Source organism: Notolepis coatsorum (genome assembly GCF_963971535.1).
Source record: "Notolepis coatsorum genome assembly, chromosome: 6".
Lineage (NCBI taxonomy): Eukaryota > Metazoa > Chordata > Actinopteri > Aulopiformes > Paralepididae > Notolepis > Notolepis coatsorum.
Window position 1 is genome coordinate 39,508,280 of NC_140170.1, and position 16,821 is coordinate 39,525,100.

Genomic DNA, 16,821 nt, shown 5'->3' on the forward strand with positions numbered 1-16,821 from the left:
TCCCAGTGCATTCACATGAACGCCACTGTGAAATTGCCATAGATGTTTTTAGTTGTTTTGTTTTGCACAGACATACTTTCCATTTTCCTTCAGTGATCACTTGAATAATAAAACTGCCAGTGAAGCTGGAAGGCAGTGGTGTTTTGTTGTTTAACTGATGTCTGTTGTTTAACTGTGTGGTTCTCTCTCTCTCTCTGCAGCTCATGCTGTTTAACTGTGTGGTTCTCTCTCTGCAGCTCATGCTGTTTAACTGTGTGGTTCTCTCTCTGCAGCTCATGCTGTTTAACTGTGTGGTTCTCTCTCTCTCTGCAGCTCATGCTGTTTAACTGTGTGGTTCTCTCTCTGCAGCTCATGTTGTTTAACTGTGTGGTTCTCTCTCTGCAGCTCATGCTGTTTAACTGTGTGGTTCTCTCTTTCTCCAGCTCATGTTGTTTAACTGTGGTTCTCTCTCTGCAGCTCATGCTGTTTAACTGTGTGGTTCTCTCTCTCTCTGCAGCTCATGTTGTTTAACTGTGTGGTTCTCTCTCTGCAGCTCATGCTGTTTAACTGTGTGGTTCTCTCTCTGCAGCTCATGCTGTTTAACTGTGTGGTTCTCTCTCTGCAGCTCATGTTGTTTAACTGTGTGGTTCTCTCTCTCTCTCTCCAGCTCATGCTGTTTAACTGTGTGGTTCTCTCTCTGCAGCTCATGTTGTTTAACTGTGTGGTTCTCTCTCTAGCTCATGTTGTTTAACTGTGTGGTTCTCTCTCTCTCTGCAGCTCATGTTGTTTAACTGTGTGGTTCTCTCTGCAGCTCATGTTGTTTAACTGTGTGGTTCTCTCTCTCTCTGCAGCTCATGTTGTTTAACTGTGTGGTTCTCTCTCTCTCTGCAGCTCATGTTGTTTAACTGTGTGGTTCTCTCTCTCCAGCTCATGTTGTTTAACTGTGTGGTTCTCTCTCTCTCTGCAGCTCATGTTGTTTAACTGTGTGGTTCTCTCTCTGCAGCTCATGTTGTTTAACTGTGTGGTTCTCTCTCTCCAGCTCATGTTGTTTAACTGTGTGGTTCTCTCTCTGCAGCTCATGTTGTTTAACTGTGTGGTTCTCTCTCTCTGCAGCTCATGTTGTTTAACTGTGTGGTTCTCTCTCTCCAGCTCATGTTGTTTAACTGTGTGGTTCTCTCTCTCCAGCTCATGCTGTTTAACTGTGTGGTTCTCTCTCTGCAGCTCATGTTGTTTAACTGTGTGGTTCTCTCTCTCTCTGCAGCTCATGTTGTTTAACTGTGTGGTTCTCTCTGCAGCTCATGTTGTTTAACTGTGTGGTTCTCTCTCTCCAGCTCATGCTGTTTAACTGTGTGGTTCTCTCTCTCTCTGCAGCTCATGTTGTTTAACTGTGTGGTTCTCTCTGCAGCTCATGCTGTTTAACTGTGTGGTTCTCTCTGCAGCTCATGCTGTTTAACTGTGTGGTTCTCTCTGCAGCTCATGCTGTTTAACTGTGTGGTTCTCTCTCTCCAGCTCATGTTGTTTAACTGTGTGGTTCTCTCTCTGCAGCTCATGCTGTTTAACTGTGTGGTTCTCTCTCCAGCTCATGTTGTTTAACTGTGTGGTTCTCTCTCCAGCTCATGTTGTTTAACTGTGTGGTTCTCTCTCTCCAGCTCATGTTGTTTAACTGTGTGGTTCTCTCTCTGCAGCTCATGTTGTTTAACTGTGTGGTTCTCTCTCCAGCTCATGCTGTTTAACTGTGTGGTTCTCTCTCCAGCTCATGTTGTTTAACTGTGTGGTTCTCTCTCCAGCTCATGCTGTTTAACTGTGTGGTTCTCTCTCCAGCTCATGCTGTTTAACTGTGTGGTTCTCTCTCCAGCTCATGCTGTCCGAGTGGCTGGTGGATGTCCCCACAGACCTGGACACCAGTTGGCTGATGGTTGTCTGCCCCGTAGGGAAACGATCTCTCATCATCGCCTCCAAGGTAGGGGGCCAATCGGCTCTCAAAGTCTGGGTTCAAATTTCAGGAAATGAGGAAGTCATTGGGAAGTAAAGAAAAAAAGAGACATTGATCATTTAGAAATGTAACCAGTAGCTTCTTATGTTTGTTAATATGCCTTCTGGTCTAATCACTCAAATGATGTAAATAATATACTTATTCAAATGCATCAGAATAGACCAAATAAAGCATCTTCTCAACCAAGCAGAATGGTGTGTAGGTCAGATTTGGCCTGTGGTGTCAAAGTACTATGTGTTAAATTCACAAAATATATCTGCGCCAGATCAACGGTGACCGAGTCTCTGTGCTGCTGAGTCTCTGTGCTGCTGACTTCCTCTCCCCTCCTGAACAAGTGAACTTCTGCTGAACCGTGTCATTCACCAGGCCACGCCCCCATGATGCAACAGGGCGCATCATAATGAATGAGTGCGTGCAGCACAGTCATCCATTCTCTCATTTTGCCGGAACTTGACCCCCGTTGTTGGCAAATCTTTCAAATTCCGTGGCCCAGTACTCTCCCTCTGAGAGACTGGTGATGTCACTTCTATCGAATCATTCACTTTGCCGACACTTTGCTTCCTTGCACCAGGAGGACTAAATGCACAGTGTGGCGTGAGCATCTCATCCTTTTGTAGAGGTTTTTCTCCAACTGTTGGCTCAATGTGATTTCAGTCGGTCGTGAGAGCCAGCGGTTAAAGGGGCACTTCACACAAAAGAAATGCAGATTTTCTTTCCCATAATATCGCACACATCCCAAAACTGTTTTGCAGTCATTCATTTAGTTTGACAGTTATTGAGAGTAAGTGAGTTTGAATATGGCCACCAGTGATGTCATCGTGGACATTGAATCTGTGTTGTGTTAATCACGGCTCAATTAAATGATAAGGTAGCAGTCCCTATAAAACAAGGTTTGCTATTGATCTACATCATTTCATGGAGCTGTAATTAATAAATGACAAGTGTGAATCTAATCTAAAACTAATAAATTAGCCTTTTCTACGTACTGAAACGACTCCCCCGTTTTTTTTTTTTTTTTTTTTTTTTAAACTTTTATTAACATTTATAGACAAACAACACTTACACAAAAATGGATCCCATAACACATTATGAAAGAATGCAGTGAACATAAATGGTTACATGAATAGCATTGTTGGTTATATGTTTCCACTACAGTTGTTTTTCCAGGCACTTAATACAAAGACTGATTGTTTACCGCCCTTGAACAGGTATAGACAAATTTAATACTTACTCCAAAGGATTAGATACTGACTAAGTCAAATATGTATGGTATGGGTCCAGTGACCCTCCTTGAATTTCTTTCTTCTCTTATCCTTCGCCCTTTCTATTTCTTTTATACAAAATTTCTCTTTGCCTTTTGATTCACCCATTTACAAACCACATCTTCCTTGATTATTAATACAACATTGTTAAACAGACATAAATAATAAAGTACAAAAAATATAATACAGTAATACCCAAAAAAATGAAAAATGAAATCAGAAAATACTAACTAAGTCAAAAGTGTGTGACATGGGTTCAGAGACCCTCCTTGAACCTCTTTCCTCCTTTACCCTTCGCCCTCTTGTGATGCATTTGGTTCTTCCTCTGTGATGTCGTTTTCGTTCCCCTTGTAATCCTCCCACTTTCCCCATCTTTCTCCAAATGTCTCTTCCTGTAACCTCAGCATGTGTGTTATCCTCTCCATATCCTGTATCTCCTCCACTATTCCTACCCATTGTGCTATTGTCGGTGGGTCTTCTTTGTACCACAGTCATGTTATTGCTTTTCTGGCCGCTATCAACATTATCTTTATTAAATATTTGTCCCCCCCTTGTATTCCCTCGTGTGTCAGGTCTCCTAAGTAAAGCACCAGTCCTGTTTGTGGTAACCCGTATCCTAATATTCTGATCATTGCCTCCCCTATCTCCTCCCAATACCCCTTCAGCTTCTGACATCCCCAGAATATGTGCGTGTGATTTGCCCCCTCCTTCCCACACATCCTCCAGCATGCTCTTTGTGTTAGTGCATATTTTCCCTTCAGCTCTGGGGTTATAAAGAATCTGATTATGTTTTTCCATCCAAACTCTTTCCATATCCTCGATCCTGTTGTTGAATGTTGCACCTCGCATATGTTCCCCCATTCCTTCCCTGTTATTCCTATCTCTAGTTCTCTCTCCCATTTCTCCCTTATATAATCGGTCGTGTGTCCCTTGCTGGTTATTATAGCCCGGTACAGTGCTGATATTACCCTTCCTTTCCCTCCTTTGTATGCCCTTACTATCATCCTAATTATTCCATTCTGTTCTTCTTCCTTGTCCCCTCTTATTTCTTTATTATAGTAATCTCTAATCTGTAGATATCTGAAGTGGTCCTTGTTTTCTAGTCCAAATTTCTCCTTTAATTTTTGTAGTGTTTGCATTTCCCCCTTCTCTATCATTTTGCATATCGCTGTTGCCCCCCCCCCCCCCTCTCCCACCTTCTGAATCCATGGTCCAGCCTCCCTGGTTTGAATCTCTTGTCATGTGCTATCCATCTCAGAACCCCTGACTGCTTCTCTAATTTGTGTGTTTTTACTACTCTGTTCTGAAAATTCTTTTTTAAACTTTTAAAATAAAAAAGTATCCCTCCCTTCAAACTCGGCTCCGTCTGTTGTTGACTGTAACCTGCGCAGAGGATGAGCTGATGCATTGGTGACAACATTATCCCTCCCTTCTGTCTCTTTACTCATGTTTGTTTTCAAAGGGGTCGACTGCGGTGTACACTAAAAGCGGCTACTGTATGAACCGCTTCCCTTCGCTGCTGCCCGGTGGAAACCGACACAACTCAGCCCTGGGGAAAGGTAGGCAGGAACGCAGACGGGGCCTTCAGATGGAGAGCTTGATCATATATGATGATTATAACTTATGGGCTTTATAGAAGGCCTAACCAACCCCCCCCCCCCCCCTTTTTCATTTTCTTTACATTTTACCCTCGAAAGGTTCCCGCGGCATCTTAAAATCAGAACTTTAGCCATTAAAAAGTCTTGAATATTATTTACTTAAAATATTGGATTAGGAGGTTTTACTTCTATGTTGGATAACTTCTCTATCTTGTTTAAATGTGTTTGGGGGAAATGTCCGGGCTGCAAAGTAAGCAGTATAGTAATACTGATCAGCCCGCCCCCACCCCACCCCTAGACAATTTGTATGGAATTACTTCTTTCATAGTAATTTTCCTTCATACTTTCTTGCCAGTTATGGCAGTGGTATTACAGGTATTACATTTTATATAAAGTGGTCTTAAAAAGTCTTAGTTTAACCTGTTGAAACCTGCAGGAACTCTGCCTCTGCCACCCTAGATGTGTCTTTCAGCTGGCCGTACACAGTGGTTTAAATGAGGGACGGTAACAGTGCAGCTTTTCAGTTAAGAGAAGTGATGAACACAGAAACCTTTTCAGCACACTGTGAAGAGTGTCTAGTGAATTCAAATGTCTTCAAGATTATGAGCCAATTTAGACTGTGACTGTTTATGAATTGTGTGGTGTTTTTGTGTGTTTCTCTGTGCAGACCACACTATACTTGATTGCATCTACAGTGAAGTGGACAGGACGTTCTACATCCTGGATGTCATGTGCTGGAGAGGTCACCCTGTGTATGATTGCCCGGTAAGACTGGTCGCTCATTGCGTGTACAGGGGTCATAATTTAGTTTTCAATAAGTAATTTTGCTCATTTGCTATAGACCTCTCACGGGTGACGTACATTATTCTCTGGTTGCTCTTGAGTCTTCAGTCTGCTATAGGAAAATTAATGGATTATTAATAGATCGCTCCTAGCTTTGTCTGTGGTTCATACAGCTGTGGTCCTGTGTACAAAGCCTTCTAATATACATTTCTCTCTCTGATGAGGCAGGGGATTTTCATGTTTAAGTGTCCTACTAGCTAGCTTAGCATTGCAGATCAGGTCACCCGACGTCCGCACCGCCAGTGCATTCTCTGCAACATCCGGCCATTTAGGGTTAACAATTTGGCCTTGAAAAATTGGAACATTAACAAAACATAAAATCCAATTTTCCCATTAACCCCACATGCAGCATCAAGGACAACATTACTGGTAAACGGGAAAGGAAAAGACTGTTAATTTCTGCCATAGGTGGGGAAAATGAGATGCACCGGGCTTGTCATAATGATGTGACCACGTGAGAGGTCTATTGTCGTCATACGTGATGAAAGTGCACACATCCATTAAATTAAATGTGAAATGAACAACTTTTGGACATTGTTGTCACCGCTGGCGACGGCCATCATCACTCGATGACTGGACGGTAAACCTTATGATCTTTCCGTGTTCTGTTTTGATTGCTTTCATACACCATTGCACATTATATTCCTAGGTTGCCTGTGGCTATGGAAAATGGGAAAAGCTACAGTCTTATCGTTTGGCCTGAGAGAGGTTCCTAAGAACCGTGTGAAACTGGAGCGCACGGTTTAGTTCTCTAGGAACGGCAGTACAAACATGGGTTGACACTTCTCAGATTCCATTTTTATTTTTTATTTTTTTATATTATTGCAAAACAAAATTATTAAAAGTCAGTACTCAACACACAATGCATAATGAAACTAACAATTAAGATGGCTAAAATGACATGCAAGCACAGAAACAGAAAGCAAAAAAAGTATATAATAATACTTTACAGTATACAGTGTATATCCAACGAAATTACCAATTATACCAATGTCTTATACAGGATATACCCCTAATACCTGTTATCTAAAACCCTACACACATATGCTCCAGCTCGAACCCCCCCCTCCCGGACCCCTCTTTGGATAGTACCATTATCCCTCGCTCCTAACCAGACACTACCATTATAAGCTAGCTTTTATTCTCTCCACCACTTCTAACCACATTGACATTTTGGATTCATTGAGACCCAGAATTCTTGCTGTAGATATTTCTTGATAAATCACATCGAGATATGTAAGAAACCAAACTTTCCGGCAAATTTTTTCCGGTTGAAACCAGCGTGATGCGATCAGCTTTTTAGCTACTGTGATACCCGATAAAACCAATCTCTTTAGCTGTGGATTTACTGCAAACTCAAAAACATCATTCAATAGTAATACAGAGGGGTGTACTGTATATTCCAAGATACGAGTTTTGATAATTGTTGGGTCACATCTTTCCAGAATGCTCAGATTCCATTTTTTAAACCTTTTGTCTGCTGCATTTTCACAAAACCTCTGAACATTTATTTGTATACTCAACTTGTTTTATCATTTACATTTTCAATAGAGGCCTTGCACGGAATGTTTGTGTAGTTTTCCTTCTTCCGGCATGGCTGCATCTAACATAGGCAATGGTTGGTATGTGGTGATATGAGAGAAATTATATCAACAAAAACATAATTTGGTGTCTTATTACTGGATCTTGTTAACACAGTCACAGTAAAATAGTAATATCCAGTGTTTAACCTACTTTACCACTGCACAGAAATTAGGCATTTTCTTTTCAAAGTGGCTACCAATTAGCTGTCAAAAAGCGCTTTCGTTTTGGAGATACCCCTACCGGAGGTAGAACAAAAAACATAGTTTGTTTTCCTCATCTCTAAGATCTCTCATATATGGAACGGATTCTTGTATAAAAATATTCTACTGCAAAAATGGTTACATTTATAGATATTAAAAAATAAAAGCTAAAATGAAGCCTGGCCATATGGGAGTTGAGGCATATCAACTCATGTAGTTTAGTTTATAGATTACAAACTCTTGAGAGCTTTCAGACTTGACATACTAGTAGTCAGGATATTCCCCTACCTAATGAAACGAGATATGCGTGTCCAGACAATTTCTCCCCCGCTCGCTCTAGTGCCACCAAGGCAAATATGAACACACACTTCCAAAAATAAAGGTGGCATATGCAACCATTGTACTCGCAGGGTCCTGAATACACTATAGAATCCTGCTTAAAATGCAGTAAATTATAATGTTGAGTAAATAGGAGGGACAGAATCTAAAATATCAAATTGACATCACTCCTATTAACTTGATTCAACTTAACTTAAACAACCCAATGCAAATCAACGTGAATTCAAAGATAATTCAGTTGTGTCAACTTTAGATTTCATTTTACAGATAGACACAGACAGACAGACGCCTGCTGTACCTTTATAAAACAAAGAACAAATACCTTTGAGGATATCATATGATTGGGATTGGACAGAGGGTAACTATGTAGTTGAGAAAATTGTACTCATGGCCTTAACATTCCATTGTGTGTGTTCGCTCCATTTGAAGGTTTTTGGTTGGCTATCCTGACCTGCAATTGTGCAACTAGACTTGCATGGATGACAAACGACTGGTTGTCGAAGTGGATATGTTCTATTTAAACTCCGGAGACACTGAGGAAGAGTGTGCGTTCTCCAAGTGTGATGAGGTGTCATTTCAAGACATTCTGGTTCTGTGTCACTCCGAGGGAGGGGCGAGACAGCAGACCAGGCAGCTGGTGGAGCATCTTACTTTACTGCGATCATGGAAAAAGAGTTGATATTCTTGCCCTATAGAAACGGTCCTTGCATATCTCCAGTTGCTACCGGAGACGCTGTCCTTCTCTACTGTGAAGGTCTATGCTCCAGCAATCTCAACTTGTCACAAGGGCTTAGATGACAAACCATTATTCAGCCACACACGTTTTAAAGAGCTTCCTTCAGGGACCTCCTTACAATGGCTTTCTATCAAGACCACTCTACTTTTGGCTCTCATCTGCCAGGCGTGTCGGCGAGCTGTCCACTTTGCCAGTCCATCCAAGCTGTTTTAACTATTAATAAGACGATAGGCTAGCGGTGCCACACTAAGACCTAACCCCACCCCCACCCTCGTCCTTGATGACATCAGAAGTTCTTTTCATTCTTGGGACATTGAGAGGGAGAAAGACCTCTGCCTACCGTGTCCAGTGCACATGCTATTGTGAGTTGGCATGTGGTGGAGCACTTTCTCACTGGCTGTTTGAAGGCATCTCCTTTAGCATACACTAAAGCCGGTCTAACACTTCTGGTCAAGGTTAGAGCCCACTCCACCAGGGTAGCGGCCACCTTATCAGCCCTTTTTGGAGGTGTATCAGTGGAACACATTCTGCTCTTGCCGTTTCCCCTGACTGCCCAAATGTGACTCATTTAGTCACTCATGGATGATACTGTGGATGTGTGACGCAAACGTGTTAACCCTTTTCACTACCACACTACATAAGGTTAACCCTTTCCCTGCCACACTACAGATGGGTAACTCTTTCCCTGCCACACTACAGAAGGTTGACCATTTCACTACCACACTACAGAAGGTTAACCCTTTCACTACCACACTACAGAAGGTTGACCATTTCACTACCACACTACAGAAGGTTAACCCTTTCACTACCACACTACAGAAGGTTGACCATTTCACTACCACACTACAGAAGGTTAACCCTTTCACTACCACACTACAGAAGGTTGACCATTTCACTACCACACTACAGAAGGTTAACCCTTTCACTACCACACTACAGAAGGTTGACCATTTCACTACCACACTACAGAAGGTTAACCCTTTCACTACCACACACATGGGTAACCCTTTCACTGCCACACTACAGAAGGTTAACCCTTTCACTACCACACTACAGAAGGTTAATCCTTTCACTGCCACACTACAACGGGTTAACCCCTTTCACTACCACACACATATGGGTAACCCTTTCACTGCCACACTACAGAAGGCTAACCATTGCACTACCACACTACAGAAGGTTAACCCTTTCACTGCCACACTACAGAAGGCTAACCCTTGCACTACCACACTACAGAAGGTTAACCCTTTCACTACCACACTGCAGAAGGTTAACCCTGTCACTACCACACTACAGAAGGTTAACCCTTTCACTATCGCACTACTGTAGTGTGGTAGTGAAAGGGTTAAATATTGTTACTGCTACATGAATTGTTGTTTTTTCTCAAATTATATATCAAAATGATAGGGGTATTGTCACTAGCCTAAATGGTTACAGGCAGCCATAAACCTTATTCTGATTGAACCCTTTCACTACCACACTACAGAATGTTAACCCTTTCACTGCCACACTACAAAGGGTTAACACCTTTTACACTACACACTACTGACGGATAACTTTCTGTAGTGTGGTAGTGAAAGGGTTAAATATTGCCACTGTTATTGCTACATGAATGGGAGTCATGGGGCAATCATTACATTGCATAATTATGGGCTAAATATGTATATATTTTTTTTACATTGTTGTGCTTAACCCTATGACTCCCATTCATTTAAGAATTGGCAGGGGACTAAATTTAGCAGTGTTGGTGTAAACAATAAACGGTGAAGTAAACCACATTTTCCAGTTTCACTGGGTTCTCAGACTCACAGGCCAACATCTGGATATCACATTGGAGGGGCTGGGAGGGGAGGAGAGGGGGGTGGGACCATCATTTAATGTTAACTGGTCCTTAAAGGAGCACATCACCAAAAAAAACATGCTGATTTATTTAGCTTATGCTGAAAGTCAATTAGTTTGAATATAGCCACCAGTGATCAGCTGGGACATTGAATCCTCCCAGAAGACGACGTGTTGCTATTTTTTAATCTACAACTATTTATTTTAGTTTCAATAACTGTTTAACTAAATTAATGTGTGCTAGAGTTTTTGGACGTATGAGATTATGTGCAAAATAAATCGGCATTGTTTTTTGTTGAAGTGCCCCTTTTTAAAGGTGCAAGTGTGCATGCCAAACAAATTAAAATGTTCTTCTAAAAGTGAAAGATCATTGAATATCTTTCAACAGAACATCTCTAATCCTCCATGGCTATAGGAGATCATGATGCTCATGTAAATCACTTGGATAGCAACGTCTGGGCCACAGATGGGATTTTCTTTTCTTTTTTTTCTTCTTTTTCTGCTACGTTGCCAATTCCATTTACTTGGAATTTCAAAGGGGAGATTTTTGTGTACAGTGCTTGTTTTCTCCATCAACAGACAGAGTTCCGTTTTTACTGGCTCCAGTCCAAGGTCCAGGAGACTGATGGTCTCTCCGAGATCGCCAAGCGCAACCCTGTAAGTGTCAACACTAACTTTTACTACAAAGATTATTTTAGACTAGCAAGACAAGAGTCCCACATCTTCAAGATCAGGACACAAGAACATCTGAGAAAAAGGATGTTTTAATGTGGAACCTAGTTCCATAGCTTGAGGTGAAACTCTTTTTCAAACATTATAGGACGCCTGTGTGTCCGTCCAAAAGGCCCTTGTACCAGTGTTTTGTCATTTTAAAATACTGGAAGTTAGTATTATTGGCATTTCTTAGCCATGCTGGACGTCAATGAGGTATGAAGCATGTATCTGACAAAACAAGACTAATAGTCTAAAAGCCCTGCTAGCTACATTGCCATGGCCACCCAATTGACCATATTCACACGGCGGCCATTTTGCTCTTATGTCACGCTCCGCTCCCCTGAGGTCTCAACCCAGGACATAAGAGCAAAATGGCTGCCGTGTCAATGGAGCCTTTTGTGGCCTAGTGGGACTAAAAGGAAAAAACACATTTAAGTTATTCAATATAGTTAACTATCTGCCCGCCACAGATGTTGTATAGTTAACTATATAGAAGTACAGGTTTAGAGTTTAACTTTAATGTTGTAAACAAGTTGGGAAGCTGTTTGGAAGGTGCTACTTGTGATTGTTCAGACATGCTCCATGTAGGGTTGGGTACCTTCACATTTGAACCGATACCGGTACCTGTGAATCGTACTTTGGTCTCTAAAAATGTAATCTACCTGCCTCAGTTGTAGAAAAAATTCCAAACTTCAAATAATTTATTATTTATTTAGAACAATTTGTTAATATATACTGTATATAATATTGCAGCGAGCGTTGTCTTCATCTAGCTTTGTAAAGTGTAACAACACTTGCGACCGTTTTCGGCTTGCCATTGCCCCGACTGCTTTGTTGTTTAATCAAGTCAAATCCTAGGTAAGCATGTATTGTGCGTGTGAACGTGCGGCACACTTTATAGGTTTCGTTTTGTGGTAAACGAAACGTTGACGTCATCGAAAAAGAAAATTCAAAAAACGGTCGGTACCCTTAATTCGGTTCGGCACCCATCCCTAGCTCCATGCCCTATTGACGTCCACTAGTATCATGGTCCATGCTCATTGACTTCAACTAGCATCATGTTCCATAACTAGGGATGCTCGATATTGGCTTTTTTACCGATATACCGATATTGTCCAACTCTTAATTTCCGATACCGATATCAACCGATACCGATATATGCAGGGTCCCCCCCCCCCCCCCCAAATGGAATAATTTCAGGTAATTAACATTACATATCTCTTGTTGTGGTATGAACACAACATTATGCATACTTTTGACAATAAATAAAATCTGAATTTGTTCTTACTTGCTTGCCTGGGTAAATAAAGGTTATAGAAATGTAAAAAAAAAAAAAAGATTTAAAACCGATACTGATATTTTAATGCCGATATCGGCCGATAATATCGGACATCCCTATCCATAACCCATTGACTTCCACTAGTATCATGGTCCATGCTCATTGACTTCAACTAGCATCATGGTCCATTGACTTCCACTAGCATCATGCTCCATTGACTTCCACTAACATCATGCTCATGCCATCTTGACTTCCACTAGCATCATGCTCCATTGACTTCCACTAGCATCATGCTCCATTGACTTCCACTAACATCATGCTCCATGCCATCTTGACTTCCACTAGCATCATGCTCCATTGACTTCCACTAACATCATGCTCCATGCTCCATGCCTCATTAACTTCCACTAGCATCATGCTCCATTAACTTCAACTAGCATCATGCCCCATTGACTTCCACTAACATCATGCTCCATTAACTTCAACTAGCATCATGCCCCATTGACTTCCACTAGCATCATGGTCCATTGACTTCCACTAGCATCATGGTCCATTGACTTCCACTAGCATCATGCCCCATTGACTTCCACTAGCATCATGCCCCATTGACCTCCACTAGCATCATGCTCCAGGCCCCATTGACTTCCACTAGCGTCATGCTCCAGGCCCCATTGGCCTCCACTAGCATCATGCTCCAGGCCCCATTGACTTCCACTAGCATCATGCTCCAGGCCCCATTGGCCTCCACTAGCATCATGCTCCAGGCCCCATCGACTTCCACTAGCATCATGCTCCAGGCCCCATTGGCCTCCACTAGCATCATGCTCCAGGCCCCATTGGCCTCCACTAGCATCATGCTCCAGGCCCCATTGGCCTCCACTAGCATCATGCTCCAGGCCCCATTGACTTCCACTAGCATGCTCCAGGCCCCATTGACTTCCACTAGCATCATGCTCCAGGCCCCATTGGCCTCCACTAGCATCATGCTCCAGGCCCCATTGACTTCCACTAGCATCATGCTCCAGGCCCCATTGGCCTCCACTAGCATCATGCTCCAGGCCCCATTGGCCTCCACTAGTGTTTGCTAACAAATCTTACCCATTCCTGCTTCCAATATCTCAAAAACTAAAACACTGGCATGAGTGCTTTTTTGGATGGACTGAAATGACAAATCAGATAGACTTGTTCAAATGGGGAGATAATTAAGGGAACACTTCACCCCAGAAAGGATCATTTGTACATCAGTTACTCATCCTGTCTTGCCTTGAATTCCTGAAGAAAATAGTTATTTTTCTTGCATGCCTCCACGTTGAACGTGGATAATCCAAAAATGGTAGCCATACTTGATGAATTTAAGTTATTACATGGCGTTTTCACATTAGCCGAAATGCTTGCTTGTGATTGGTCAATAGCGCGCGTCAGAGGTCCGATATTACACAATAATGACCGCTGTGCGCAGCTGTTCGCAATCAAGCCCACTGACATCAGTGCAATCAGACACTGCCGGCTGGCGGGGAAGCTGCTGGGGGGTGGAGCGACGAGCACTCAGCGGAGCCAGAACCAGTGTTGCGAGTCGATGTAAAATGAATTAGGTATATTGTTAGTAAGTTAGCCATGTAATAAGCGGGATAATGTATAGCTATACTTGATCATTGTCGCAAAATAATTGACCTTCACTGACGTTTAAAACACCTCGCCGAGGCGGCTCGGTATTTTAAACTCTGTCGGTCAATTATTTTAACCTCGCTATACATTATCCCTTACTTAATGGGGTCCAAATTGAACAACAACAAAACTATATTGTTTTAGTTTTAACCCTTTGCCGTGTGGTAGTGGAAGGGTTAACCATCTGTATTGTCGCAGTGAAAGGTTTAACCAGCTGGTAGTGCGGTAGTGAAAGGGTTAAGTGGAAATATTCTGCCCATTGCCCAGTTGCCTAGTAACTGTGTCCTCGCGACTTCAGCCACTTGAACGGCAAGCATGTGGTGTACCTGACGTACCATGTGGTGTACCTGACGTACCATGTCATGTACCTGACGTACCATGTGGTGTACCTGACGTACCATGTGGTGTACCTGACGTACCATGTGGTGTACCTGACGTACCATGTCATGTACCTGACGTACCATGTCATGTACCTGACGTACCATGTGGTGTACCTGACGTACCATGTCATGTACCTGACGTACCATGTCATGTACCTGACGTACCATGTCATTTACCTGACGTACCATCTCATGTACCTGACGTACCATGTGGTGTACCTGACGTACCATGTGGTGTACCTGACGTACCATGTGGTGTACCTGACGTACCATGTGGTGTACCTGACGTACCATGTGGTGTACCTGACGTACCATGTCGTGTACCTGACGTACCATGTGGTGTACCTGACGTACCATGTCATGTACCTGACGTACCATGTCATTGTACCTGACGTACCATGTGGTGTACCTGACGTACCATGTGGTGTACCTGACGTACCATGTGGTGTACCTGACGTACCATGTGGTGTACCTGACGTACCATGTGGTGTACCTGACGTACCATGTCGTGTACCTGACGTACCATGTGGTGTACCTGACGTACCATGTCATTGTACCTGACGTACCATGTCATTGTACCTGACGTACCATGTCAGTGTACCTGACGTACCATGTGGTGTACCTGACGTACCGCGTCGAGACCACAAGCATGTCGTGTACCTGACGTACCGTGTCGAGACCACAAGCATGTCGTGTACCTGACTTACCGCGTCGAGACCACAAGCATGTCGTGTACCTGACGTACCGTGTCGAGACCACAAGCATGTCGTGTACCTGACGTACCGCGTCGAGACCACAAGCATGTCGTGTACCTGACGTACCGTGTCGAGACCACAAGCATGTCGTGTACCTGACGTACCGTGTCGAGACCACAAACTCACGACGTCCATTTGAAGCATAGCATTTTGTTTTGCTTTTAGTGGAAGTATGGGAAGTACTGCGCATACGGCTGGATAAATAAAACTTGGATTATGCTGAACGATGAGTTTGCGAGTTTGTAAACGGATGTCTTGATATAGTTTTGTTGTTGTTAGATTTGAACCCCATTAACTTCTATTCATCAAGTATGGCTACCGTTTTGGGATTCTCTGTTCAACACGGGAGGCATGCGAGGAGAAGGAAGATTCGTCAGGAATTCAAGGCAACACGGGACGAGTAACAACTGATGTACAAATGATCATTTTTGGGGTGAAGTGTTCCCTTAAACACTTTTAACAAGTCTTAACTGATTTGTCATTGCTCCTTTTTAAGCTTAGAATAAAATAAACCATTCACTCAAATAATGCATTGAAGCATGGCCCAGGTGCATTAGAGTGGTGGCCTCCTGACTGCACTTCACTCAGTTAATCCTCTTGGCCTAGTAAAGATATCCCTCTCTTGAAAATGTATGCCTTTCTAAGGGAGGTATTTCTTGTGTTTGGCATGAGGACAAAATGTGTGTGTGTTTTGAATTTTCTTTCAACTAACAACATGCTGCTCTGGCTTTGTTTATGTCAACAGTTCCGGTTTGTGAGTCTTGAAAGCACATCCTGTACAGCACCATCAATACAAACAGCACTGGCAGCGGAGTACAGCTTCAACGTGAGAATAAAACCCTCAAAACTCTTTCTACTGTTTGTCCAAAGATGTTTCTCGGTTTGGGATTTCGAGCTGTAGAGCCGTTTTTACGGAAGCAAAAATAAATGTTGGTTTCATCACGTTTTTGTTTGTTTTTGTTCCTTGTATTTGTGGTTATGTGTAACTTGATGGGTAGAGCAAGGCACTAACGCTACCAGGTTTAGGGGTTCCATTCCCTGTGTATCTCAATGTGTAGAGCAAGGCACTAACGCTACCAGGTTTAGGGGTTCCATTCCCTGTGTATCTCAATGTGTAGAGCAAGGCACTAACGCTACCAGGTTTAGGGGTTCCATTCCCTGTGTAGCTCAATGTGTAGAGCAAGGCACTAACACTGCCAGGGTTAGGGGTTCCATTCCCTGTGTAGCTCAATGTGTAGAGCAAGGCACTAACACTGCCAGGCTTAGGGGTTCCATTCCCTGTGTAGCTCAATGTGTAGAGCAAGGCACTAACACTACCAGGGTTAGGGGTTCCATTCCCTGTGTAGCTCAATGTGTAGAGCAAGGCACTAACACTGCCAGGGTTAGGGGTTCCATTCCCTGTGTAGCTCAATGGGTAGAGCAAGGCACTAACACTGCCAGGGTTAGGGGTTCCTTCCCTGTGTAGCTCAATGTGTAGAGCAAGGCACTAACACTGCCAGGGTTAGGGGTTCCATTCCCTGTGTAGCTCAATGGGTAGAGCAAGGCACTAACACTGCCAGGGTTAGGGGTTCCATTCCCACTGAGGCCAGCTATGCTTAAAATTTATATACCGTAATTTTCGGACTATAAGCCGCACCTTTCCCCCCCATTTTTCG

The 16,821-nt window shown here is 42.9% G+C and overlaps 1 protein-coding gene across 2 annotated transcripts in view; it reads left to right on the top strand.

The window, feature by feature from the left end:
• Window positions 1–16,821, top strand: part of snupn (snurportin 1) — a 34,543-nt gene that overhangs the window by 15,828 nt on the left and 1,894 nt on the right. For both annotated transcript variants that reach the window (XM_084317629.1, XM_084317630.1), the window contains exons 4-8: window positions 1,835–1,939; window positions 4,697–4,793; window positions 5,500–5,597; window positions 10,953–11,030; window positions 15,912–15,992. In XM_084317629.1, coding sequence (XP_084173755.1) covers window positions 1,835–1,939; window positions 4,697–4,793; window positions 5,500–5,597; window positions 10,953–11,030; window positions 15,912–15,992 — 459 coding nt within the window. The remainder of the gene's footprint in view (window positions 1–1,834; window positions 1,940–4,696; window positions 4,794–5,499; window positions 5,598–10,952; window positions 11,031–15,911; window positions 15,993–16,821) is intronic.